The sequence below is a fragment of the Mustela putorius genome, unplaced genomic scaffold, assembly GCF_011764305.1.
Source record: "Mustela putorius furo isolate JIRA1106 unplaced genomic scaffold, ASM1176430v1.1 tig00000242_pilon_pilon_pilon, whole genome shotgun sequence".
Taxonomy (NCBI): Eukaryota; Metazoa; Chordata; class Mammalia; order Carnivora; family Mustelidae; genus Mustela; species Mustela putorius.
In genome coordinates, this window is record NW_025421325.1 from 4,312,167 (window position 1) to 4,340,008 (window position 27,842).

General features: G+C 40.7%; 1 protein-coding gene and 1 long non-coding RNA gene across 6 annotated transcripts in view; one reads left to right on the plus strand and one right to left on the minus strand.

The window, feature by feature from the left end:
• Positions 1-27,842, plus strand: part of PALLD (palladin, cytoskeletal associated protein) — a 417,425-nt gene that overhangs the window by 195,201 nt on the left and 194,382 nt on the right. For all 5 annotated transcript variants that reach the window (XM_045078298.1, XM_045078294.1, XM_045078296.1 and 2 more), the window contains exons 9-10: positions 11,543-11,662; positions 13,796-14,138. In XM_045078298.1, coding sequence (XP_044934233.1) covers positions 11,543-11,662; positions 13,796-14,138 — 463 coding nt within the window. The remainder of the gene's footprint in view (positions 1-11,542; positions 11,663-13,795; positions 14,139-27,842) is intronic.
• LOC106006404 lies at positions 176-18,690 on the minus strand. Its single transcript, XR_006606243.1, has 5 exons — positions 18,300-18,690; positions 17,153-17,362; positions 13,120-13,254; positions 1,694-1,770; positions 176-1,326 (listed from the first exon to the last, which is right to left on the minus strand). It is a non-coding gene; the product is annotated as an uncharacterized LOC106006404 (long non-coding RNA).

The following is a 27,842-nucleotide window of genomic DNA, read 5'->3' on the forward strand; positions in this document are numbered from 1 at the left end:
ATGTTTTCCAAATGCTAAAACATAAATAGCTTTTGAAATTCAGGAACATATTTAAGCATTCAGATTTCATTACCCTGTCTTCCTACTCTCTTCCAGTCCTCTGACACTTTCACTCTTGTTCTCTCCTCACTACCCGGTACTCACTTGGTCGCCCCCCCCCCCCGCCCTCTCTCTCTTAATCTCTCTTTTCATCTCTCCTTTTCCCTCCTTCCTTCTTTTTATCTCTTTACTCTTCTTCGTTTTTTTAAAAACGTGTAAGATGTGTTGAAGCTCTAGAAATAAAGTTGAAATTGACTAGTACCTAGCTGTAGCCCCATTAGGGATTAGATATTAAGATAAAGAAGGACCTAGCAGATTCTCTCCTAATGCATTTGAGAAACTAAAACAGGTTTTTCTTGTCACTACTGTGTTGTATCTGTCTAATGTGTTTTACACTCCCTTCTCTGTCTAGACAGAAGTCAGCTTGCATCACAAATCTTTTCAGACTGTTTTGTGAATTAATAGCTAGTCAGCTTACTTAAGACCAACATCCGTTTGTCATATTACCTGCTCTGGCCTCTTTCTTTGACATTCTGACTTTATACTGATTGAATCCTTCAAAGACTCGTCTGGGGCGGGGGCGGTGCGGAGGCACAGAACACTCATTTGACAGCTGTTAATACTCAGGCCCTTACTCAGCTGTCTGGAAGCAGCCACAAACTGTATTGAGTTACTTCTATAGCATTGTCTAATGGCATACAAAATTAAAAATACTGTGTCTTGTTGACTGGAAAATTATACATATAAAAATACAGTGCCTTGTACTTTCAGTATGAATCTCTGCTAGCCAGTGCTGCCCATCATCTTAGATCTTAGATCCCTGAGTCAATGTTCTGATTCTGTGATTCAGAATGTGAAGTTAATTATACTTGGTAAATGCAGTAAGGTGCTGAGTTGTAGGAGAGCAATGGTAAGGATGCTTGAGATCCCAATAGACTATCTGTAGCTCAAAGCTTAATGCAAGTCCAGGTTCAGATGGTAGGCTAAACAAAAGTGGGTTGTGTGAAGCCTGTGGTTCTCGAACCTGGGGCATCACACCAAATCGACAGAGGTGCTGTTTGATGTTTTTGACGTAAACACAGTGATACTCAACATCTGATAGATACAACTACTAACTTGGAACAGTTCAGAGTTTCAACTCCAGAGCACTCTACATTCTTCTCTATGACATCTTATCATTTTGAAATTGAGTTTTTGATGTGTATGTGTTGACAAAAATCAAGTGCCACGTGAAAATCAGTGTGGAACGTGAAATGACGCTGGCTGGGGCCCATCTGATCTCGAGTCCTGTAGTAAGCACAGATGTGTGTGTTCATTAGTTAGTAACTGTGCTTATTTAAGAATAAAATAATAACTTTTCTTTAATTTATATGGGGTTTTTTTGCAAATAATAACTTGTTAAGATCTAAAAACTTACACGTTCTTTCAAAATAACTAAATACATGAAGCTCTTGGGTCTATCTTTTGGCTGAGGAGCATCATAAACTATTTCTGAGATGCTTAGAGTCCCACAGACTAAGAAACTTTGGTTTGATCTCTGGGGAGAAAGGGGAAGCCTCAAGACCCATTTGAGAGTATACAAAAAAGAAAATTGAGTGACTCTTAGAATTCCAAATTCTCAGTGCTCCTACTCCCAGTCATCTTCTGAACTGACCTTTTGTAGTGCTGGCCTTGGAACATTTCCTCGCCTGCCAGAGCCTGAAGGACTCCTTTCTGGGCAATCCGAACATCCTAGGAGAAAGAAAAATCGATACATGTGATACGGGAGTTTCTCCAATAAAGAGGCCATCCACATTACCATAGCGGGAAGGCCAGAGTTGGCAAGCTCCTCTGTCTTGCTGAGAGCTTCCAATTAACTCAGAACCATGTCTGACAAGAAGAGAGAAAAGACCTCTGAAGAAACATTTGTCATGGGTGATCCAGAAGAAAAGAAGCAACTCCCTTGAAAAGCAACTTGGATAAAACAGACTTGTAGAGAGAAGAGAATGTAAAAGCAAAACAACACACCTCACAGATAAGAGAACTAGAGCATCCAAGAAGTAAAAATTAAAAAGATTTCAGAAGAGGGGAGGAATATTTGGAAAACAAAAAGTTCTTGGAATGAATTGGTAGCAGAAATAAAAGCTGAGGAACTGTCCCACAAAATAGGGCAGAAAGACAAAAAGGAATATAAGAGAACAAAGGTAAAAAAACAAAATTAGACTATGCTGGAAAACCTGCTTAAGTAGACTATACATGTATAATTGGGATTCCAGGAGAAAGAACAAAGGAAGGGGAGAGATTATCAATGAAATAATATTTTTAATTCTCCAAACTGAAAGATACTCAGTTTCCAAATGGAAAGGATTCACTGCATACACAATGGGTGAAAATAAATTCACAGCAGTGTATTGTGAAATTCAGAATATGCAGGACAGGGAGATGATCCTGCCAGTGTCATGTGACACTGAGACTGACACTTGAGAAAACATCGTTACATAAAACCAACAAGATCAGAATGACTTAGAACTTCTCAGTAGTCAGGCTAGACACAAAGAGATGGTGAAGCAAAGCCTTCAACATTCTGAAGTGAAGTTACTTCCAACTTAGAATCCTATACCCTGCTGGGCCCCTGGGTGGCTCAGTGGATTAGGCCTCTGCCTTAGGCTCAGGTTGTGATCTCCAGGTCCTGGGATTGAGTCCCTCATTGGGCTCTCTGCTAGGCGGGGAGCCTGCTTCCTCCTCTCTCTCTCTCTCTCTCTCTGCCTGCCTCTCTGCCCACTTGTGATCTCTCTCTGTCAAATAAAGAAAATATTAAGAAAAAAAAAGAATCCTATACCTTCCATTCTATATGAAGATGTAGTCAATAGTTTGCCGACTTGCAAGGTCTTGGAGGTTTTCCTTCACAACTCTTTATATAGGATGTGCTCGACCAACAGTGAAGAATTCACCTAGGAAGAGCCGCATTCACCTAGAATTCACCTAGAAAGAGGTACCGGAAGCAGGAGATCCAGTATAGGCAAGAGCCAAAGGGAGCCTGCAGGAGGGTAAAAGCTGTGCATCGGGGTGGAGTAGTGTGTTGCAAGACAGGCACATGGACATTTTCATCATGAAGAGCTCATTGCCACTGCTTTGTCCTTTACCCTGATGACAGAATGGCAGTGTAGTAAGCCTGACCCAAATTCTCTTTTCTCTTGGCCTTTCGTGCTCTCTGCTCCCTGCCCTGCCTCCTGACTCAGCTAAGAACTTTCATTTCATCCCCCCGCCCCATTCTGACTTGATCTGGTGCTGAGATTTGGAAGCTGGCCACACTGAACTAAAAAACAAAGCATAGGGACCAGCTCTTCCTGCTGCCTGTGCAGTTCCTGCCCACACTTGGCCCAGCCAGACCTCTCCACCAAGGTGAGCCCTCAGCTTCCCAGGACTTGCTCATGACCCTGTCTGCTGATTACTTCTGTGGGGGCTTTTGTGAACACACAGGGAAGCTGAAGCCCATTTATACTCCAAGATAGTTCCTGTGAACTTTCTTAAACAGTGACGAGTTTGTCTTTTCTTTATGCTTATGACTCAATTTTTTTAAACTAAACACATTTTTTGAAGAATACATATGTAGTAAACATAACAAAAATCAGAAGACTGGTTCTCAAAAGGAGAAGAGGAAGAAAGATTAAATTGGGGCATTTCTAAAGCTTTGGTAATATTTTATTTCTTAGACTTAATGACGGCTGCACAGTGGTTTTACTCCTTTAACTGTGCATTTAAAATGTCTTCTATATAAGATAGCAACTGTAAAAAAATCCTTTTGAAAATTTATGCAAACATTATATTTACCCGGACTGAATCTCATTTTATTGATTTTAATATTTTTTATTCTATTTTATTTTTTAAAGATTTTATTTATTTATTTGACAGACAGAGATCACAAGCAGGCAGAGAGGCAGGCAGAGAGAGAGAGGAGGAAGCAGGCTCCCTGCTGAGCAGAGAACCTGATGCGGGGCTCGATCCCAGGACTCATGACCTGAGCCGAAGGCAGCCCCTTAACCCACTGAGCCACCCAGGTGCCCCATTTTAATCTTTTTTTTTTTAAGAGCTTATTTATTTATTTCTCAGAGAGAGAGATCACAAGTAGGCAGAGAGGCAGGCAGAGAGAGAGGAGGAAGCAGGCTTCCTGCTGAGCAGAGAGCCCGATGCGGACCCGATCCCAGAACCCTGGGATCATGACCTGAGCCAAAGGCAGAGGCTTTAACCCACTGAGCCACCCAGGCACCCCTCATTTTATTGATTTTAGTCCAGATTCTTTTTTATCAGTGGTGTTAGACAAGCCATGGTTTGGTAGGTAAAAGCTGAATTTCTTTTTAGTTAGGCTAGACCCCAAAGAGGAAAAAAAAAATAAGGGCTGTGAAGGAAAGCATTTATAAAAATGTTCCCTTATTACCCAAAGGACCTAGTGGTATTATCCTTGCTGCCTCATCATATTATGAGGTTTGGCAAACAAAATTATTTGTATTTAACCAAGTGTTAAATACATAAAAACTTTGAATGAAACTCAAGGTTGAATTCTGAGAGATATTTATATGATTAAGTAATTTTTAAGTAACTATTTAAGAAAACAACCAGCAAAAATAGTTCATAATTTATTAACTTATGACATGCCATCAAAACTTTTCACTTAGGAAAAAAGTGGATTAAAATGTATCATAGAGTTATTGATAACTTTAAATATTTTCCATCTTCTTAAATGGACAGTTTTTAAATATAGATAAGTCTCTAACTGTCTTTATTTGACATAAGCAGTCATCCCTTGGTTTCCATTTCTCACCAAAATGCATTTTACAGATGTCTTAAAGGGCTTTGTTCAAATAAGATGCTACCGGATGAGAATGTAGTATTACAACCTAGCTCATCTCTTTTCCTCATGGCTTTCTTCATTTGTATAATGTCAACCATATGAGCCATGGTGGAAGCTATGTTCAGTTTGTGATATCATTTCCCAGAGAAGAAAAGCTGAACAGCCCTTGGGGCACTCTATCTGGAACAGATTTTATCTAGTACAAATTCTGAGATGTAGCAGAGCATGGGGACCACTAGAACAGCCCGGCGCTTTGCTTTCCTTTTGTTGTTCTGAGAGTTTGTAGCCTTTTCTACCTGTTTCGGCAGCCATAGACTCTGTACATGACTGTGCTTTTATGCAATAAGAGTATTCCTGAAAACTCATATAAAATGAGTTTTGCTCAATCAAATTTGAAAAATATTTTTGTAAAGCTAAGGTTTACTTTTTCCCTGCAATCTGAATTTCATCCATATATTTCTTCAAAAGTATTTATGGGGAGGCTGTGTTGTAAGAGAGCCTAACAGCATACCCATGAACAGAACAAATGCTTCCTGCTTTCGCAGAGGCCAGAGTTGAGGGCCCAGAACTGAACAGACATTATACAATAAATTATTTATAGCTGTGAGTGCTGTCTCCAAGCAAAGTCTGCCATCCTAAGATTACAGTACATATAGTGAATCTGACCAAGTCTAATCAAAAAAGACTTCTCTGAGGAAGTCACATTTGCGTGGACATGTCAGGTGGAAAGCTTAGAGACAGAAAGGTCTGTGGCTTTGCAAGGAGCAGCTCAAGAGTCAGAGTGCCCAAAGCTCTGAATGAAAGAAGGAGAGAGGCACAAAAGGAACCTGGCAAGTAGCAGCCACCTGATCATTGGCTGTGGTTCTGTGACCACGGTGAGGATTTGTAATCTGTCCTCAGAGTCAAGGAAGGATGCGGCCATGAAAAAATTTCCATTCTCAAAGGGGCCTTCTGGTTTAGAAGAAGCAACTGTATACATAAGCTCAGGGTTTTTAAAAATGGCATAACCAGAAATACCCAAATCGTAGATAATATAAGAAGGAACTTTAAGGTTGTCAAGATCATCACTCTAAAACTGCTTTACGCCATCCCTGCTACATAAGGGTTTATCCTTTTTCTGAATGTAGGTTTCAAGGCACAGAATTCGGTCTGTGTCTAGAGTTAGGGCATCCCCAGGTACTGAAGTGGTGATGATTTCTCCAAGTGTCTCTAGAAACTTCATCTTTTCAGGTATGGATAATCCAAGGTTGGGAGACCTTTCCTGAGAGCACCAGGCACTGGGGAGAGAGTGCAGGGACTCAGACAGGAAGGACCTAGGTGCTGCTGAAAGCCAGGAAGGCTTCCTGGCTCCCAGCAGCATCTGCTACAGGGAACAATGGTGACCAGCCTCTGCCTGAAGCCCATCTCTCAGAGGACAGCCAGGATATGAGGGTTTATTTCCCCAAATCTCAAAAGATTAGGCTGTTCTTTCCTTCTGATACCAATATGTCCACATTTCAAGCCCTATTCCAGGATATCTTGTATCTCTGAGGACACACAGCATATCTCCTTCTGCAGATGTATTTCCTATTAAATTACTTGTATAGTGAGAGTAATTAAAATTTTCAGATTCAGGAAACTCATTGTTTCTGATCTTAAATCTTTCTTTGCCTCATTTAACACTGAGTTCCTTGTGTCTTGAGCTAGAAAAAAAATACATAACTAGAGAGGCTTTGTATGGGGGTATGGAGAAGAAAAGCTTGCTTATGGGAGGCAGGATGACTATTTCAGCATTTTGACTCTATCATTAATTATTCATGACCTTGAGAGAACCACTTTGGACCTCACCTGAAGAAAGGAGAGATTTGGGCTAGTCAGTCTCTAAAACCCCTTATAGTAGTGATGTTCTAAGTTTTGCCCTTCTCTGGTTAAATACACTTAACTCCTTCTGTAACCATATGTGCTCAATTAAAAAATTCCCAGTCCCTTGTCCCTTTCCAGATACTCCTCACTTTCCAATGGTTTAATCTTACATGAAGCTCCAACATGAATTATTTCCACACTTTTATCTTCCTCTTCAGTTGGAAGGCCAAGAGCTGTGTACAGTATAGTCAAGAACACACAGGATTACCTCATGCTCTCTTATCCTATTGTTTTTCTTCTGGTCAGTGAACTTTTTAATCATAATAATTGTGTACTTCAAATGTATCCATGTCTCTGGGAAGAATAAACATTGTTAAAATGTCTATACTGCCTAGAGCAAACTATACTTCAAATGCTATTCCGATCCAAATTCCACCGGTATTTTTCAAAGAGCTGGAGTAAGTAATCCTGAAATTTGTATGGAATCAGAAGAGACCCTGAATTGCTAAGAAATGTTGAAAAACAAAAATAAAACTGGCGGCATCACATGACCTGATTTCAAGCTTTACTACAAAGCTGTGATCACCAAGACAGCATGGTTCTGGCATAAAAACAGACACAGACCAGTGGAACAAAGTAGAGAGCCCAGATATGGACCCTCAACTCTATGGTCAAATAATCTTCGACAAAGCAGGAAAAAATATACAGTGGAAAAAAGACAAGGCTCTTCAATACGTGGTGCTGGGAAAATTGGACAGCTATATGTAGAAGAATGAAACTTGACCATTCTCTTACACCATACACAAAGATAAACTCAAAATGAATAAAAGACCTCAACATGAGGCAAGAATCCATCAAAATCCTAGAGGAGAACATAGGCAGTAACCTCTTTGGTATCAGCCACAGCAACTTCTTTCAAGATATGTCTCCAAAGGCAAAGAAAGCAAAAGCGAAGATGAACTTTTGGGACTTCATCAAGATCAAAAGCTTCTGCACAGCAAAGGAAACAGTCAATAAAACAAAGAGGCAACCCACAGCATGGGAGAAGATATTTGCAAATGACAGTACAGACAAAAGGTTGATATCCAGGTTCTATAAAGGACTTCTCAAACTCAACACACACAAAACAGATAATCATATCAAAAAATGGGCAGAAGATATAAACAGACACTTCTCCAATGCAGACCTACAAATGGCTATCAGACACATGAAAAAATGTTCATCATCACTAGCCATTAGGGAGATTCAAATTAAAACCACATTGAGATATCACCTTACACCAGTTAGAATGGCCAAAATTAGCAATACAGGAAACAAGGTGTGTTGGAGAGGATGTGGAGAAAGGGGAATCCTCTTACACTGTCAGTGGGAATGCAAGTTGGTGCAGCCACTTTGGAGAACAGTGTAGAGATTCCTCCAGAAATTAAAAATAGAGCTTCCCTATGACCTTGCAATTGCACTACTGGGTATTTACCCCAAAGATACAGAGGTAGTGAAAAGAAGGGCCATCTGTACCCCAATGTTTATGGCAGCAATGGCCATGGTCGCCAAACTGTGGAAAGAACCAAGATGCCCTTCAATGGACGAATGGATAAGGAAGATGTGGTCCATATACACTATGGAGTATTATGCCTCCATCAGAAAGGACGAATACCCAACTTTTGTAGCAACATGGATGGGACTGGAAGAGATGATGCTTATTGAAATAAATCAAGCAGAGAGTCAATTATCATATGGTTTCACTTATTTGTAGAGCATAACAAATAACATGGAGGACATGGGGAGATGGAGAGGAGAAGGGAGTTGAGGGAAATTGAAAGGGGAGGTGAACCATGAGAGACTATGGACTCTGAAAAACAACCTGAGGGTTTTGAAGGGGCGGGGGGTGGGAGGTCGGGGGAACCAGGTGGTGGGTATTAGGGAGGGCACCTATTGCATGGAGCGCTGGGTGTGATGCAAAAACAATGAATACTGTTACACTGCAAAGAAAAAAAAAATGTATCCGTGTCTCTCAAACCTTTACTGATTGAGATGAAGGTGAGCAGAGGTGACCACGCCCTAGTTTATACCTTCCTACCCCATTACACCACAGCTCATTTTATAGGACATAGTCATAATTTGAGCATGATTTCTAAAATACATTATTGAAATGATAAAACATAGTATATAACCTAGGTTTGGAATTTGAATAAATAATTTTTTCCTTGTGCTACTATCAACACTATAGCATTGGAAGTAAATATTCTGCTAATATTGAACCCAGTTGGCTTTTGTTTTCACCTGGGTAAAAACTGAGAAAGCCAGAAAACTCTGTAGTGTTATCCATATAAATCTACATTTGCACTGGGTATACCAAATGTGTCTTTTAAAGGTCTGCTTTGATTGCAAAATTTCAAAAATGTGTATTAGTCAGTGGTGAGACATAAAACGAGCCATCAAAATCAGCTTCTCTTGGGTCTTATGAGGCCCGATGTCACCATATATAAAGCTACCTGCTACAGTTTAACCCAGTGTGGTCATATTATATTACTCCCAAAAGTATTCCAGTGAATTGTGGAAAAGCTAGAGTCAAATATTAGCCAATATTTTTCACAATTTCCAGCACAGGAAGTCTTCAGGGATCCCATCATTTCAAAGAGAAAATAATGTTATTTGAAACAAAGCGACAACATTATTAAGAACTTAAAGTAACTTGTAATTAAATAAGTGCCAGTGAACGTAATTCACAAAGGGAGTATAAAGGAAGACTTTTCATTTTATACTTTATGGTGCATTTATGTTTATTACTTTTATTTGCATTTTTTAAATGAGATATTTAAAGATCCTTTTAATGAAATCTTTTTCTTTTATAAGGTAACACTTTTAACCTACAGCTGGTACATTTTCTTCCAGCATTTAAACCATAATATATGCTTTGAGACAAATTTAGCAATTTTGGTTACTGATAGTTGAATTGAAGGAAGAGACATTATTGTACAAATCTGAAGTTTGCCCTCAGCAGGCTGTCAGAGAAGGAGGTTTGTAGAGAAGCATTTTCTCTTCTCCATTTGTATCAGTTTTTGCTGCACAATACAGCTCCCCCTAAATGACTGGCAGCAGCCATTTGTTCCTATTCTGTGGGTCAGCCATTTGATTTGGCCTCAGCTGGGCAGTTCTGTGGTCTGTGTCAGGTTTGGCCAACCTCAGCCGGACTAACAATGTGGCTGTGGTCAGCCTCGAGGTTGGCTGGGAATGAGTTAATCTAGGCTGCTTTCTGTTGGAACCATTGACTTCTGCTCTGTGTAGCTCTTCCTCCAGTGACCAGCACAGCCTTATTCACCTTCTAGCTCAGCAGGATCCTGAGAGATGGAAGAGGAGTGAGCAAGGTCCTTTGAGGACCCCTGATCAGCCTCATTTCTACTGCATTCTAGGTTAAAGCAACTTATAAGGCCAAAGCAACTTATAAGGCTTCAGGGGTTGGGGTAATAGATTGTGCCACTTGATGGAAGGAGTTGCCGAGTCACATTACACACATCCCTACTCTGTGGATGCCATTTTGCAAAAAGTCTACAATGCAAAATCTTGTGCTGTCCCCATAATATGGGAGTAATCAATAGAGTCTCTCTTTATGGGAATCAAAAATATACATCACTTCTCTTAACATTTGCTAATATAATCTATTTTACTGGTAAAATATAGATAATTATTCAATGTAAAAATAGTACACTCTAGATCTAGATTTTTAATGCTAACAGTTTCTATTTACTGGCAACAGAGCATTTACTATGTGCCGGGCAGTGTCCCCAAACAGTGTCTAACCTATCACAAAAAGAGGTGGTTGTTAAGAGTGTGAAGTCGGAAGACTGACTTGGCTTAAATTCTGCTCTTACAACTTGTTAGCTATGTCACTTTGGCAAAACAATTAGTCTTATTGCACTTCAGTTTCCTGTCTATGAGATGGGCGAATAATAATATATCTAAATTGTAAGGTTAACAAAAGGATTCAGTCTATTTTCAGTGCTGGTAACTGTACTCAGTGCCTGATGAGAGCTTTCTAAGAGCCGGCTATTATTACGGTCATGGCCATCATCCCCCACTGTGACCCTGTGACGGCTAATTTTATGAGGCATGAGTAATACAAACCCTATAGGTAGGTTCTGTTATTTTCTCCATTTTACAGATAAGAACATTGAAGTTCAGGGAGCTTGACTAAAGTCACAGAGGCACAATGTGGCAGGACCCTTACTCAAGCTGGTTCTGGAGTCTGGGCTTTCCAAGCTCTACAGCACACCATGGCTACACTGTAACAGTAGCTTCCACAATAGCGGCCTGCGGGCCCAGCCCTGACGTGTTTTGTTCTTTCCCCCACTGTCAGCATTTCAGAGAAGGTTGCTTTTCCCTGTTCATTGCTTTTCACTTGAGCAGACATAAAAGGCAGCTGCATTGTAGTTGAAGGAACTTCCACATGTGCTCAACTAAACGAGGCCAGAGGAGAAGGGAGCTGGTGTCTACTGAGCATCTTTCCCATGCAAGGCCCAAGATACATACTTGGCAAACATCTCTTTTCATCTTCATAGATCCCCCATTAGGTACCTATTGTCCTCATTCTATAGATGAGGAAGCCAGGGCTGAGCTCACCTCAGGCACGAAGGACAGGTCTGACGCCAAAGCTTTGGCCACTATGCTGAACTGCTAATTCAGGGTAAAGAAAGTCTATTGTGAATACTTTGTAAAGAGACTGTATAGTAATTGTTACCTGATTTGCTTGTTTTAGAAACACAGAGGCTCTGACCTCTTCAAGGTGACCTCGTGTGCTGTCACTCTGATGCGTTATTCTGTTCTCTTCCCTTCCAGAGGAGATCTGTACCCTAGTTATCGCTGAGACCTTCCCCGAGGATGCGGGGATCTTCACGTGTTCAGCAAGAAATGACTATGGATCGGTAACCAGCACTGCCCAGCTGATTGTCACCTCAGGTATGTGAGGAGTATAAAAGTGGACTGGGTTCTGTTCCCTAGCACTTAGCGTGTGGTTCACCCCAGCACACAGAACTACCTTAGAATAGAGCTCAGCCTTAAAGAATGCTTGCTGCCCCTCTGGGTGTTATCCTAACAATCAGTGTCTTCTCATGAAACAAAGGCTTTGGGAGAGGGGGAGTGGAAGTGGAGATGAAAAACAGCAAGATAATGACAGTGTAGCAGCGGAACACACATGGAGCTATTTTCTAAGGCATGCGACTTGGTCTTGGAAACAATGGATCCGGTTTCCTAACATCATGCTAACCCAGAATCATGCTGCCAGCAGAGAGCCCCTCTGCACCAGAGGTGCGGTCGCTGTTCTCAGCAGTGCCAGCTGAAGCGCTGGGACTTGGACAAATAAGTCCTCATGTAAGCCACGATGGAAACTTCTGAAAAAGTAATACAAGATCAACTAATGTAACTTGGAGAAGCCAAAAAAGCCTTAGAAATCAAATTTCATTGAAAATGGGATGTAACTCTGATACGAAAAACGAAAGCAATGTAAGCAGGGTATTATACTATTAAAGCCAATATTCATAACTGTTTGGATTTTTTAAAAGATTTTTTTATTTACTTGAGAAAGAGAGAGACAGAGCTTAATTTTGGGGGTGGGCAGAGGGAGAGAATCTCAAGCAGACTCTCCACTGAGCAGGGAGCCTACTCTCAGGACCCTGAGATCATGACCTGAGCCGAAATCAAGAGTCAGACATTTAACTGACTGAGCCACCCAGGCCCCCCTGGAATTTTTTTTTTTAAACTCAGAAATGTACCACTAGCAAGCACAACCTGAAACAACTTTTTTCTTTATTTTCTTTTAACTTTAGTTGACTATTTTCTACTACTACTAATTAGCTTTACTTGAGCTTACTTTTATTGACTCATCACTGTTATTTACTTGAGAGTAGTTCTTAAAATAGTGCTTGGTCCAAGCTTGGCACATAATGCTTACAGTGGGGAATCAAGACATGGGCCGCGGCTGCATGAGACAGTCTTGGGGAGAACAACCGAACTGTACTTTCATCTCTCTGGGAGAGTGAGAAGTTGGTGCTAGGTGGCAGCAGAGGCACAAACAAGACTGGCTTAAGGACATTAGAATGGACCTTGTAATTAAGAAAAGTAAAGTTCCCTGGATTGCTGATATGAATTAGATGCTCTGGTGCCATGACTGGAGCTGAAGGGCAGCAAGGATCCCATGTTCAATTCAGAGGTGGCTTGAGACTGTCCCATCAAATGGGCATCATCGTAGTGGGGTGCTCCAACAATGCAGCCCAAACTCTGGGCTCTAAACATCGATGTGGCCAAGACTGGCATGCAATATTTCCCATTTTCATCTGGGGTACCTCTGCTGTGGGCCTAGCATAATCAACAAGTAGTTTTTGAGTTTTCAGTTGACCTCAGTAAGCATTTTTGAGTACCTTCCAGGAGCTCTGCTGGGCTCTGGGCAAGGTGAGGAATCCAGGGACGACAGGATCTTATCTCAAGATGCTTTCAGTTTGTTGAGAATTAACGAGTCAGTTTCCTTTGTACCGAATTACAGCCATGACAGTTACCTGAATTGGAAAAACATTATAGATGAGATCATAAGACATTTTGCTGAAGTTCAGAATTCTGACTTTCTTAGATTTAAATAGAATGAAAATCCATTGCCTACCCCATAAAGCATGTATCCTTTGAGCTAATGTCAGTGAGGCACAGGTAGGAGGTTCGTTTGGATCCACGGGATGCAGTGTGAGCAAATAAAGCATTATGGGTTGATACTATCTGTGTGGTCATTTTTTTTTTTTTAAATCAACTTCTGTGTTTAGATCTTATGTGAAATTTTTTAATGAATTGGTAGCTGGTCCCCCTGTTTGTGGGCCAATCAGGAAATGAAACAGGTAGCAGTCCCTGAAAACTAGTTTGGGACAACCAGACCTTTCAGCTGGCTTTGCTTATGCATCATATGAGAGAGCAAAGAGTTTGTTTTCTTTAACAACTTAAACTGTGTTTAGCAAGAAGAGGGTACAAGGGATTCTCAGGTAGTCTCTGACAGCATGAAAATAACAGTTGAACTATAACATCTTATTTTTTCCTCTCCCCCGCCTTCCTTAGCCAACACTGAAAACTGTAACTATGACTCAGTGGGAGAATCCAACAATGATCACTTCCAGCACTTTCCACCTCCCCCTCCAATCTTGGAGACAAACTCCTTTGAGCTGGCATCAAAGAAACCATCTGAGGTCCAGCAGGTGAACAGCCCCGAGTTAGGGCTCAACATGGCAGCCCTTCAAACGCAGTTCAGTTCTGCCGAGCGGGAAACAAACGGAGTCCATCCCGGCCATGGAGTGAACGGACTGATTAATGGCAGAGCTAACAGTAATCAATCTCTCCCCACACCAGCTGTCGTACTTTCACCCACGAAGGAGCCACCACCTCTGCTTGCCAAGCCAAAACTGTGAGTACTTCTGCATGTTTTTATAATACTTTCCATACCCCTGCTAAATTGCCTTTCTGGCCAGGGAAAACCTGCCTGGACTCAGCTGCATGTCAGGTTTCCTTTCCGGCGGGCAAGCCATCCCCGGTGGATGGGACCTTGCTAACAAGATGGGGGTGGGTGTCCTTCAAAAATATAAAAGATGCCGAGAAATAAAGAAGGAAAATGAGAAGCTTGGTTAAACCTACCCTTTGCTAAAGGCTCTAACTGGTTTCATCTGTACAAATACCTGTTCATGGTGTGGCCTTCCAATGTAGAGCAAGGACGTAGCCACTCCTCAGAGATGATGGGAAGAGACCAACTTTGAGCTCGCTCTTAATGTTTTAAATATATGTCATGTATCTAAATATTTTATATCTAAATGTTTTAGATATAAGAATAAATAGGATTTAACTGTATCTAAAGGTTTTAAAGGTAAGAATCAGTAGGGAAATCTGATAGAGATGATCCTGGGAAATCGGAAAGGCTGAGGATGGAAATTCAGTGTGCAGAACCTGAGGAGGGCAGTGAAACCAGAGATAACCAGGCCCCTCAGGAAGAAGAGCTCCCCTCACCACACAGCCTACGTGGCTTTGGAATTCCATAGAACTCCTTATTTCCATGAATACCACCTTCATATTTGATACCCATTATTTTCTTAGGATGATAAACCTCACATGAGCTGTTTCCGTTGGCACCACACAGCCGGGAGTTGTTATGAATGGAACCATTACAATGTCAGAGCGCGGCAGAAATCAGTTAACTCAATAGGTTCTATCATAGCATGACAGACCTTGAATTACTGCCCTGACAGAGGTCAGTGGAGATGTCAGAGTCCTATAAAATGTATACATACTCCATGAGGTCACGTTTCCATGAGCACGACTTTGCCAAAATTTAGGAGTTATTGTTTCCCCAGGACTTAACAGCCTACTCTCGTCTCTCTGTCGTCAGCTCGTTTGTTAGAAATGTTAGAATGTGGAAGATATTTTCGATTAGAATATCTCACGTTTGTACGTCACTTTGTTTACTAAGGATTTCATGAGCCTGATTAGACTAATCAAATAAATCAGCCTCACGAATGTCTTCAGTTAGTGAATGGGCAGACAGTTTTAGAAGAATAAACTTTTGGACAATCTTGTGTTGCAGTTTCCAAATCTATCTCTTAATACCCTGCACTTAATTTTGCGTATCAGTCAAGCTTGGTTTTCAGGCAGCGGGGCTCCTGGGTATGGTATCCAGTGGTCTGGGAGATATCAGGTGGACACTGAACACCTGTGCCCAGCTCCACTGACATACTTGGGCAGGTAAAACAAGGCAAGAAGTGGCAGCCTTACAAGACAATTACACCCTAGTAGTTCTGAGCCATAAAATTAATTACCCCTGCTGACTCCTTTTAGCTTTGTATTTTGAATATGTATTTGTAGTACTTTTATTGAAATGAGGGACCTGCTCTCCCTTCTCCCCGGGAGGATTTTTAATGATGAGGACTTGACTATGCTCTTGATTAAATGAAGTGTATCCACCGTAATGGCTGTCATAAATTGGATATAAATCACAGGAGAGCAAACACGAGGAGCTGTGAACAGGCATTTACGGCCCTTCTTATCTCGGGACTTTCGGCAGCTCGTCAGCTCATGCCTGTGCTTTGCAGAGATGCTAGTGTGTGTGTGATAGAGGCTGCGTGTGTCTGCAAAAGAGAACAGTTCTGTGTTCAATGAGAGGAGGAGGAGCTTCGGGGTACCTGGTGGCTGAGCCAGTTGAGCGTCTGACTCTTGATTTCAGCTCAGGTCATGATCTCAGGGCTGTGAGATCAAGCCCCTAAGTCAGCAGGCTCCTCGCTCAGGCAGGGAATCTGCTTGAGATTTTCTCTCTCTCTTTGCTCCTCCCCCAGCTTCTGCTCCCTCTCGCTTGCTCTTTCTCAAATAAATCAACCTTAAGAATGAAAAAAAGATGAGTAACTTAAGTACAAATTTAAAGAGTAACACTGTGATTTTCAATACAATATGATATAAGGTAGAGGGAAAATGGACCTTGGTGTTTAATGTCCATATAAAGGGGTTACTCCCTGCTTCATGAGAAAATTTAGGGAAAGGAAAAGCACCTAATTGCAAAATGTGGTAGCTCAGAAATAACATTACTTGTACCACTGTTTTACCACTGTTTTTTTCTTCCCCCCAAGTCTTTATGTGCTTAAATATATCCGTAGAGCATCACTTAATTTTTTTTATATTCTGTTACTATCTGCTGTTTACTAGGTAGAAAATAAAATATGGGATGATGCTTTCAAAATACATATTTTAAAGTGTTCTTACGGGTTTGGTCTGATTTTCCACTCCTTTAATCTGTTCTCATGGTCTTTTCTGAAGAGGTTTCTTATTATTTTAAAAATGGTATCCATTGATAGAGGAGTGCTCTATCATTCCATGGAATGAATTTGCAGTAATTCAGGATGGCCTTGAAGTTACTGACGAGGAGTGCAGGCAACTGCCAGGTACAATTCTTAAACGTGTCTATTTCTTTTCTGACGTTGGGGAGAAAATGAGATTTTGCCTCTTATTGTTGGCAGTGAAAAAGTATGCATTGCTCTAATCTTTCTGCATGAGCCTGTGATTTTATTCCCTTTCATGAAAGGAGAGGCTTCTATTTGGGGAATTTATGATGTTTCATTCTTCTGAATCATTTGTAATCAAACAAATAGGAAACAGGAGGGGGGAAATCATGGGAATTAAAACATTTCCTCTTAGAATAAATTAACCCAAAAATCATATTTGACTTGTCAGATTCCTGAGGAAAAATCTCTTTGCATTTTTGTCTCAATAGTTCCAATACTGATTGTGAGAAGAAAAAAAAAAATCAAAGACTGAAGTGGAAAGATAGAAACGTCATGAATTCTTTTCTTTAGCAAAGTCCAGCACTGATCCCTTCCAACCCAACTGAAGTCCTCACCATTAGCTTTGCAGACCCTCCCAGACCTCCAGCTGAGTCTGCCCTACCTGCCAGAGGGCGGGTTTCCTGGCGTGGTGTCTTGCCGGCATCCACTTCAGCTTCTGCATCTCTCAGTGTCTTGGTCTCAGATCCTGTTCCTCAAGTATAAGTTTAACACGATTCAATGTAGGCCATTCAGTAAGTGCCAGATGCTAGGCACCTTGGATTTGTGGCATAACTTTACCACTTGCCGTGGGAGCAGAAGTGCCCTTAGAACACTACACAGGAAGAAAAATTCATAAATGAGAGTTATTTGTGTGGCTTCGTGTCTGATACCCAGAATCTTTTAGCACAGTGTGAAGAAAAGAAGCAACATGGTGCTTGAGTCCTATTTCTTATCAGAGAAAAAGAGAAAGGAATAAATATAAACCTAGCTTATGAACTATTTGTAACATTATTTTCCTTGTTTGGAGTGCACCAGATAAGTCTGTTGCCTCCCACTCTCTGCAAATTATGTCTGAAGATTCAAAATAAACATAGTGCTCAGTTTGTTAATAGGAAACAAAATCCCCGCTTCTCTTTATTCCTGCCAAAACACAGTCCTTCAAAGGCATGGGATCTGCATGGGATCCCCGGGAATAAACCCTGGAGGGAAACCTGGGAATGCCAAATTTAGTAGGTGATTTACAAAGCATATAGGAAAGCATGGTCATGTTTTTCCACTGAGCTCACCTCCTGAATTAGACCAAACAATATCTAAATAACATGCTGTTTTCAGATCTCATTTACTTCTTTGTTTTTTAATATTCTTCCAATCTTGTGGGAGGGAGGTAGAGTATAAACCTGTGGAAGAAGCAGAATGAGAAGTCCAAAGGGAAATTTCTGAAGGGTGATTCAACAGGCAAGTCCTTGCCCCCAGAACAGGACAAGTCAGCCGATAAGATGAAGCATGTTTGTCCCAGCCTAGTGCTGCTAATACACACTTGAGCCTGAAAGTCTCTACTCTTTGACTAGAAGGATGATAATGAAAGGTTTTCAGAATTTTTAACATGCTTAATCAATAGCTAAGCTAGAGATTTATCTCCTTGCTCCTATTCTTACTGCTTTCTCTTCCCCTGGCCTCTAAAGAGAAAACAGCTTCGTCCTATCTTATCTCAAAAGGGTAAAACGATTTGGGGCTAAACCAGGCTTTTTGAAATAGTGGCATTTCACTACCTGTGTTTCTGTCTTCGTCCTGTCTCTCAGTCCTGCCCTTAGACACCGACTTGCTCCTGCTGTTCTTGTCCCAAGAGAGCGGGGCATGTCCTATAAACTCCTTCATAGGAAGGTCCTGGGGATTCTCTGCATCCCGGCAGCGAGGTCGTGGACTGACAAAGTGAAGCCGCGTCTAAGTAATAACAAGTGATGATAAGTGATGTGTGCAGTGAGAGACCCGTCCTTTCACTGCGTGTGTGGGACTGTGGATGGTGTGTCGGAGAGATCGAAGAGGAGGAAGGAGCAGCCTGTATTTCTCAGTGGTGGAACTGTGTCCGGCTTGCTATATTTGGAAGTTCCTCCACACTTCAAGCACAAGTTGTTCCCTTGCTGGAATGTTCTACTCCCCAGAATGTTCTGCTACTAATAGCAGTCCTGCTCTTTCTTGCTTCTGACACCCAACTGCACGTACCACCTCCCCTGACCATCTGACCTAAAGCCAGTTCTCCAGCTATTCTCCAATAAATCATCCTCTCTAATGACCACATAACGTGGAACTCGTTCTCATATCTTCCTATTGACTTCTTGTTAGCGTGCGCTCTGTTTTTGCCCCACTGTTACAATACAAGCTTTTTGAGAGGAGGGACCTTAACCATTTTTCACCAGAACCTAGATCAGGGCCCGACATGCTCAAAAACGTTTTTGAGTGCATGAAGTAGGAACAGACCAACAAAAAGGAAGAGCAGGGCCTCCCATGATTAGAGCAGGCCTGTTCTGTTTAACTTCACACCTACATGTGCTGTGAGACTTTTGTTTTCAAACCTTACTAGTTCCGAGGGTTTTCCCATTTAATGATACTTTTCCAGCTGACCTCTTTCCCCTTATACACAGAGTGATATGAAGAACTAAATAAGAATCCTCTGGAATAGAATGACATTGGAAAAGTTTGTCTAATCACGTTACTCAATTAGGGGACCCTTTCAGCTCCTCTTTCTTTTCTCCTGTGTTCTCATTTCATTAACATCTTTTTTTTTTTCTTTTTCATTTGACATCTTACTTTAAAACATCCTGGAGAAAGTAAGACATCTGGAAGGTCTTAGAGGACGTTTTTCCCTCTAGTACCTACTTGGCAGTGTCCCTTGGTCACAGCACAATGAAACTGTTAGTTCAAGGTGTATGTACTTGGCATGTTAACGCCCCCATCAGATGCCAGACTTTTGATGACAGGCTGAGAGCTTCTGTGCTACTCCCTTCCTGTCCTGTTGGTGTTGGACTGCCACTCGAACTCCAATGTGTGGCTTTGTCAGTATAATTTAGAAAGTGGAACATTTTCCCATCCTTTAACTTCTAATTGGGATACAAGAACTCACTATATCCCTGACATTAGAATATGAATGTTTCCTAGGTTCTATTATACATGCAGGCAAGGAGAAGATAAACATAATAGTTTGGGACAAAATAAGCCACAGAGGTCAAAGAGATAGGTCCTTAAACGTACATAAATGTATTTAAGAATCTAGCGATTTTCGTTCTCTCACTATTAATTGAGCATTTGCAAAGTGTTGGAGAAAGCTGGGTGCTGAGGACACAAAGATGAGAAAGACGTAAGCACTGCCTTTGAATCTTTAATGATCTTGACGATCCTGTTGGCAAGAACACACACAAGAATTCTACACATCTTTTAATATTATGTAAATGTTGTAGACAAATGACTGATTCCTAAGTTAATTTCAGTGCAAATACAATTGCCTTCTCTTCCCAATTTGATGTTTAGAAGACAAGCTTTTGAGTCTGAAAACTTAATAGGCACTGACTTCTATTTCTAGTTAAATGGTTTTTGTTATCTACTGAGTCTGGTCAAATAACAAAGCAATATAAGTAGTAGTGAAAGTGCAAACTATAGAGCCAGCAAGGTCTTTAAAGTGATATTAGGGGGGAAAAAAATAGAGCAGAAAGTAGTGTTTTCAATTTGTTATAAAATCACGTGTGCGCGTCTGTGTGTGCCCCTACCCCCCCCATACACACACACACTCACCAGGCACATTGGAGAATGGTGAATAAGGAACGTAGGCAAGATCATGGCCCCGATGCTGTAGTGCCTTGCTACGCATGAAGATACAGTCTCTTCATAAATACAGTGTGATGATGACTTTGCATGAACAGTGTTGGTGTTGGATGACTTTAAAACAACCCCTCCCTGAAATGGAAAACTCAATCAAGGAACTTCCTGAAGTGTGAAGCTTTTAACCAAGGGATAACATTTTGATGTATTCTTCCTTGTGTTTTTTTTTTCATGTAAAAATTGGCTCTGACACAGTGTCACATTCTTAGATATTAGAATAACAGTTCTTCGTCATGCTAGTGTTTTGGTGAATGTAACATTTTAATTACATTTCCAAAAGGAGGTTGAGTCCTTAATTTTATGGCTAACAGTCTTATTTCATATCTAAAATATAGTTGGAAATACTGACAGAGACCCAATGTACAAAGCAGTACTCAACCACCCATAAGAATTACTATATATAATCTCAAATATTAGATGCTATCCAAGAAAGAGTAACACGAAAGTCCAATATTTCTTCAACATTTCCACCTCATCTTGCCTCAGTATGTATGAGAGCTCCTTTAGTGATTACGAAGTAAGTTGAAGAAAGTCCCTGCTGGTTAAGGACCTTTCTGAAGGGAGAAGACTCCGCTCAGAGATCAGACGGAGCCACATATGAACAGTGTGCACATTGTTAAAAATAACAATGTTGTGTTAAGCGCTGCACCCCCCAAACTAGGAACAGTTATATATGCAGCTTAAATTTATTAGAAGGAAATACATCAAATAATACCATTGGTCCTTTGGTGGAGTTTTGAGCAGGTTATCTTTTCTTGTTAACCATAGTTTTCTAACTTTTTTTTCCAAAGATTTTATTTGAGAGAGAGAGACAGAGACAATGAGAGAGAGAGAAAGAAAGAAAGAGAGAAACAGGCTCGCCACTGAGTAGGGAGCCTGGTGCAGGGATCTGTCCCAGGACTCTGGATTCGTGACCTGAGCTGAAGGCAGACGCTTTTCTGACTGAGCCACCCAGGTGCCCCTGATGCTCCAGCTTTTCAACAATAAGGTTTATTGCACTTGTAATTACATCGTATTCTTTTGAAGGAAATAAGCACTTCCAATTGTGCCTCCTCCATCCTCCCTTCTGCATTTAATCTCAGCTCATTCTCCTCGTCATCATAGATGTTCCCTGCTCAGCAAGAATAACCAAGCTCAATTTTGAGCACAGTTGGAAACAGAATGTTCTGCCACTGAATGCTCCCACCTTCCCTTTGGAGCTTCTATCGTCTAGAAGCTAACGGCTTCAGTATTCCATCTGGGTTTCTAGAACCCACCTTAGGAAGCCCTCCCCATAAAATGTCCTAAACTCCAAAATGACTTTGCTCTTCCATGAACACTTTCTGTAACACCCCACACTGACCCCAAATCCCATTCTTTCAATTTCACATCTCAAAAGTGACAGGAATAAGATAATTTTCACCTTAAAGCCAACAATAAGCCAGCTGTTTTAAAGACCGACATTTAATGTATTGTCCATACAAGACCTTCCACAGAAATGAGGATGAAAACTTTTCTCCAGAAGCAGCGGTGAAGGGAAAAAGATGTGGGAATGGAAAAACTGAGATTCCAAGTCAAATAACACGATTACCAGTAAGATAGGTGATGAAGGCATCTGCTAAAATAGGAAGGGTCATTGTGGTAAGCGTGACATAAAGAATAGTGAAAAAGGCTGACGACAACTCTGAGAAGAGATCAGGCACACCAAGAGAGGAGTCACACATTTCCTAGCAAGAGTGAGAAACCTGTATTAGACTCAATGAGCATGTTTTGTGACTTTATTTCAGTCGTAATCTCTACTCTGAAAGGAGAAATTGGCAAGATGGGGATGCTGTAATATTTAAGGTGATGGTCCTTGGGGGTGCTCGGGTGGCTCAGTGGGTTAAGCCTCTGCCTTCAGCTTGGATCATGGTCTCACGATCCTGGGATCGAGCCCCACATCGGGCTCTCTGCTCGGCAGGGAGCCTGCTTCCACCCCTCTCTCTGCCTGCCTCTCTGTCTACTTGTGATCTCTCTCTCTGTGTCAGATAAATAAATAAAAACTTTAAAAAAAAATAAAGTGATGATCCTTGAGAAGTGTCATTGAAATCCTCATTCAAGCAGTATATGGCATCAGAAAGGAAATGGTAAGCCAAATCAGGACTTAAGGGGGAAAGAGATAGTAATCAAGAAAACGGAAGTAATGGCAAGAGAGAAAATGACTCAGAGAGGGTGAGACAGGAAGATGGTTGTGATCTGGGGAGTCTGAAGTTTCAAAAATTTTAAAGAACAAACCTCCAAGTGATGAAGGGGTTTCAGAGATTATCTGTGTGAGCGGCTAGTTGTGGTGGAGGTTAAGGTCACAGCGGTAAAGGAAGTGGCCAAGGAGGTGAAGTCAAGATGTTAGAAGGAACTGAATGTTGGGTGATGGCCAGAGGTGATGGTGGGAAATGAAAGGCTGAACAGTAAAGTCATTGAGAAAAGTGAGGAAATGTCTGAGGCTGTTGGTGACAAGCAAGGAAGAGAGAGTGATTATAGGTGGAGCATAGACTTCAAAAGAGAAGCAGATGTTGGGCGATGATGGCAAAACTGTTGTAAGAATAACATTGGGAGGGTGCACCTGGGTGGCTCTGTTGGGTAAGCGTCTGCCTTCAGCTCAGGTCATGATCCTAGAATCATGTGATTGAGCCTCATGTTGGGCTCCCTGCTCCACAGAGAGTCTGCTTCTCCCTCTATCTGCTGCTGCCCCTGCTTGTGTGTGCTTTCTCTCTCTGTCAAATAAATAAATATAAATCTTAAATAATAATAAAAAGGAAAGCATTGGGAAACAGGGAGCATACAAGGCCCTCCATGCTCAAAGATGATCCTGAGGAAGTTAGTAACATCATCAAGGAAAGAGATTTCAGTTAAGACAAAAGCATTTCTGATGAGAATGGAAAATGGGGATGTTGGTTAGAAATAGTCAAAGAATCTCATAGACAATAGAAGGAATCCGGAGAAGGATCTAGAGAAGGAAGAACAGGACAGCTCTGGGGGAGAGGTTTACATCCGAGGAAGTGAGCTAGAGAGAATAAGAGAATAGGGATATCCTGGGGGATCACTTGCTGTTCTTTCATGAGGATTATTTGTAGTTGAAAGCTGATAGAGCCATTTCCAGTAAAATTCATATTTCTTTTTAGTGCCCTATGTCAGTTACATTTCAGAACTATGATTCCTAACCTTTTCTATCCAAGGCAGACCTTGAGTTGGGTTTTTATTGAACAAGACCATTTCCTATATTTGAATATTTCAAAACAATTGTTCTCAATTAACGAGTCTCTTATCCATATATATTGAATTTCACTTCGTGTCTTCAACTTTTACTACTAGAGAATTTATTTCTGTACACTTAGGGTCAAAATATGTTAGGTTCCCAATTTTTTACCATTGATTTATTTTTTCTGTGAATGTGTACGTTTTTCATTCAAGCTAATACATCACCTAATGGTGAGAACATTAGTAACAGGGAGGTTTATTTTAGTTGGTTTCTATTACATGTGTAAAAGCATACGGTTCATTTTCTCAACAAACCTCAGAATGACTGCTTCCTTACTTGACTAAAGTTATGATTATACAGACCTTGTGGATAACACTGGAATCGATGTAGATTTTTGAAAACCTTTTCCATATGTGGCAAGAAATTAGATACTTTTCATTTGGATTTAAGAATAATTCATATATTGGGGCACCTGGGTGGCTCAGTGGGTTAAAGCCTCTGCCTTCGGCTCAAGTCATGATCCCAGGGTCCTGGGATTGAGCCCCACATGGGGCTCTCTGCTCAGTGGGGAGCCTGCTTCCCCCTCTCTCTCTGCCTGCCTCTGCCTACTTGTGATCTCTCTGTCAAATAAATAAATAAAAATCTTAAAAAAAAAATAATTCATATATTAAACTAATTTGATAAACTATGCAGATTTCTGTGAAACAGGTTGGCTGGAGAAATCTCATTTAAGTTGAGCACATGAATTTGCTTCATTATTCAGAAGGGAACTGTAAATTAATTGTAGAGTCTCAAACTTTGCTACACTAGGTTCATGTCTTCTGACCTCGGGATGTGAAGGTTCCCACTGGTATAATACCGTCTGCTCTGTTTCTGAAGGCTTCTTTAGTATGCACATTGATTGTAAAGGTTTTTAATGCTGCTCAGAGGAAATGCGGCAATAAATCCGTCCATCTACTTAATTTCCATGTCCACATTCCCACTGTGTTTGCCCTACTCCACTCAACTTAACAACCTTGAAAATGTATTTGCTCTGTGCCCTGCTTCATTTCACAGTGTTCTTTAGGTCTGGGTTTTTTTTTTTTTTTATCTAAGTGGAATGAGGGAGGTATCTACAGTGTGTAGCATTCGAGGCCCTCAGGCCGGGAGCCTCCTGATACTAAGCTAGTAAAACAATGGAAGCACTATCACTCTATTTAACTTCTTTTACTTTACAGTGTATGTCAGGAACCAAAGAGTTAGGTGCAGCTATCTGCTCTTCTTTTTTCTCAGAAAAGTTTATAAATAGGTCAAATATCGGTAATTATATGCCTCAACTATAATTTTGAACTTGCTGCTTTCCTAGTAATTGGCACTAAATGTGAAGGTTGTGAAAGATTTCTGGAAAGACCGCAAAATATTTTCTTGTCCTCGTTTCTTTCTTTGTTGCAATAGTTCGTATGCCATCTGGTTTCAGGAATGTATCATTATATGCAATGTTTCTAGCAAAAAAAAAAAAAAAAAGCCATAACAGATGGCCCAAGTACAATGCAGTGCGAAGTAAAGATGTCTTTTGTTCTCTGTGCTTTCTAAAATCAAGTTTATAGTTTGGACTTCCAAACAGTTCTAGCCATGGGGTAAATCCTTGCTCTGGGTGATTGTGTTTTCAGGACTCACGCCCTCTGCTCCTTCGTAGCTCTTGCTTTCTTCAAAGAGCATCCTTTAAAACAAATGTGAAATGTTCACATTTATTTGCATTCTATCACAAAGCACTTTTACCCAGAGAGGAGAGGATTATTCATAATGAAGCATTCTAGAATAACATCAAGAGTTCCACTGTTTTCATCCAATTGCTCTACCATAAAGAACAGAATCATATTTGGTTGCGTCATTATTAAAACTTCCTGATACTAAACAGCTGCCTTACTAGAGAGAAGTATAATAAAGCATGTTTTGCTTTTACCAAAAATTGCCAGAGGGAAGTTTCTAAAACCAATTGCGTGGCTCCAGAGCATCCTTTTGCTTGAAAAGCTGATTTACACTGAGGACCCTTGTCCCCATTTCACCACTGTAGCAGCTAGAGAGCAATTTGCATTTTGTTATTTTTCATTATAACCAATAGACAAAAGCTGCTTTTGTTGACTTTGAAGTTCTGCCTGGTGCTACACCATGAGCAGCAGTTCTGCTTTTGCTTTGTTATCTGGTGCTGTATTAGTCTGCTGTCTTCTCAGACTGGAAGATCTTGGGGTGGATGAAATGCAGGCAGGCAAATATAGTCGCTTGAACCTGGATCCAGCTCAGGCTCCAGACCTAGAAATCTGGATTTGGATGGAAGGAAGAGAATGCGAAGTGTCCATGCTAGCAGGAGGCATCTAAGACAATCTGCCGGTTTGGAGTGTTTGGGGACTACATTGGTGTCAGGGGGCTGAGCAGGAGGTAGGTTTGAGTGGACGTTTTCCTAAGAGCATACATAACCTCTGAAAGGTGACCAGAAGTTACCCCAACTTCGTTGATGTTTGTAGATGTATAAATGAAAGCCTTGAATTGATGTCCTTCTCCCAGATCCGTATCAGTCAGAATTATACTGTCTGAGCACACCAGAATGAATTAGTTTTGGATGATATGAGAAAATAACCGTGCTCCTCTGGATAACTACATTCCACCTGGTTATGAGCAAATCTGCCAGATACAATCCCAGATCAATAGGTCTTTTTCCTCCTTGTGTCCTATTCCTTCCATGATCTAGTTTCATATGAAATTTATAAACATCAACATTTCTTATTCTAGGAAGCTATTCATTTCTGGGTTCATGGTGAATTTAGCATGTACTGCAGTTCACTGTTTAAAGGTTAAAACAGGATTATCATGGAATTCATAAAAATTAAAACCCGTTAGATACAGTGATAAGCCAAGAGACTTGCACTTTGCATCAGGCACTCCACCCCTAGTAAAGGCAAGTAAGAGTTTGGATATTTATTCTGATAGAAGCCTTGTTGTCATCCTGTACTTAGAATAAGTAGACATTTTTGTTCCTCCAGAAACTCTTCTTACTACTAGTTATGTAACCTGAACATGTTTCATATTGATAGGACATTTCAAAACAAAGAATTATTCTACCACAAGAAATTATGTCAGCGACTTTGTACAAATACGAGCAATCAGTATTATTAAAATATTTGGAAAAAGACGCTGTGGCACATTTGCGCTTTGTGTTTCCAGTCTTGGTCATGGATTTTTTGTTTTTTTTTTAAACACTGAACTATATTTTTTGTCAGGTCTCATTGGGACCATCAGTGCAGCTAGTCAACATCTTCTTTTTGTTTTTCTCATGACAACTTTCTGCTGTAAAAGTAGTGTCCCTGAAATGCAGAAGACCTCCCTCCTGCAATTCCCCACCCTTTTCTCCTTTCTTGACTAGCTCTCAAGGCCTGACCCACAGCCATTCCCCTGAAACTTCCTTCAACATCATCCTGGAAGTGCTTTTCACCTTTTTCCTATGCTGCCTTCCTCAATTCCTAAAAGCTCTCTGTTCCACTTTTTTATTTTATTCTCTGATTTACCAGAAGTACACCCTCTAGCAGCTTTCCAAGGAAGAGTGTAGGACAAATTCTTCCTAGACCCTACTTCTCTGTATCCTCACACTGTATTGTTAAGTTCGGCTGGGTCTAGAATTGTAGACTTTACCTAAGATTTTTGAAGGAATTGCTTCAGATCCTTCTGGTTTCTTGTGTTAATGTGGAGGAATCCAATGAGAATCTGCCTTTGTGTGTGACTTTTTATTTTCATTCTAGAATACAGAGAATCTCCTCTTTATCCCTAGTAGTCTGATACTTCTTTGATGATATACAGTATTTTTCTGACACTATCGAGGATATTTAGTGGCCTTTTTAATATTAAAACCCATGGGTATATGTTCTGGAAAATTTTCCTGTGTTATTCTTATGTCCTTTTCACTTTTTCTGTTCTCTTTCTGCAACTTGTATTATCATGATGTTAGAACTCCTAAACCAATGTTCTAATTTTCACTGAACTTCCTGTAGATCTCTCTTCACCTTTGTCTTCCAAATGTTCTGCTGAACTTATTTCTATCATATTTTTATTTCCCAAGACTTCTTTGTTCTCTAATTTTTTATGGCATCCAATTCTGTTTCATGGATGCCGTGATGGCCTTTAGCTCCTTACAGATATGAATCATTTTAGTTTCCGTTTTGGGGGATAGGATGATGTTGTTATGATTTAGCTACCCTGA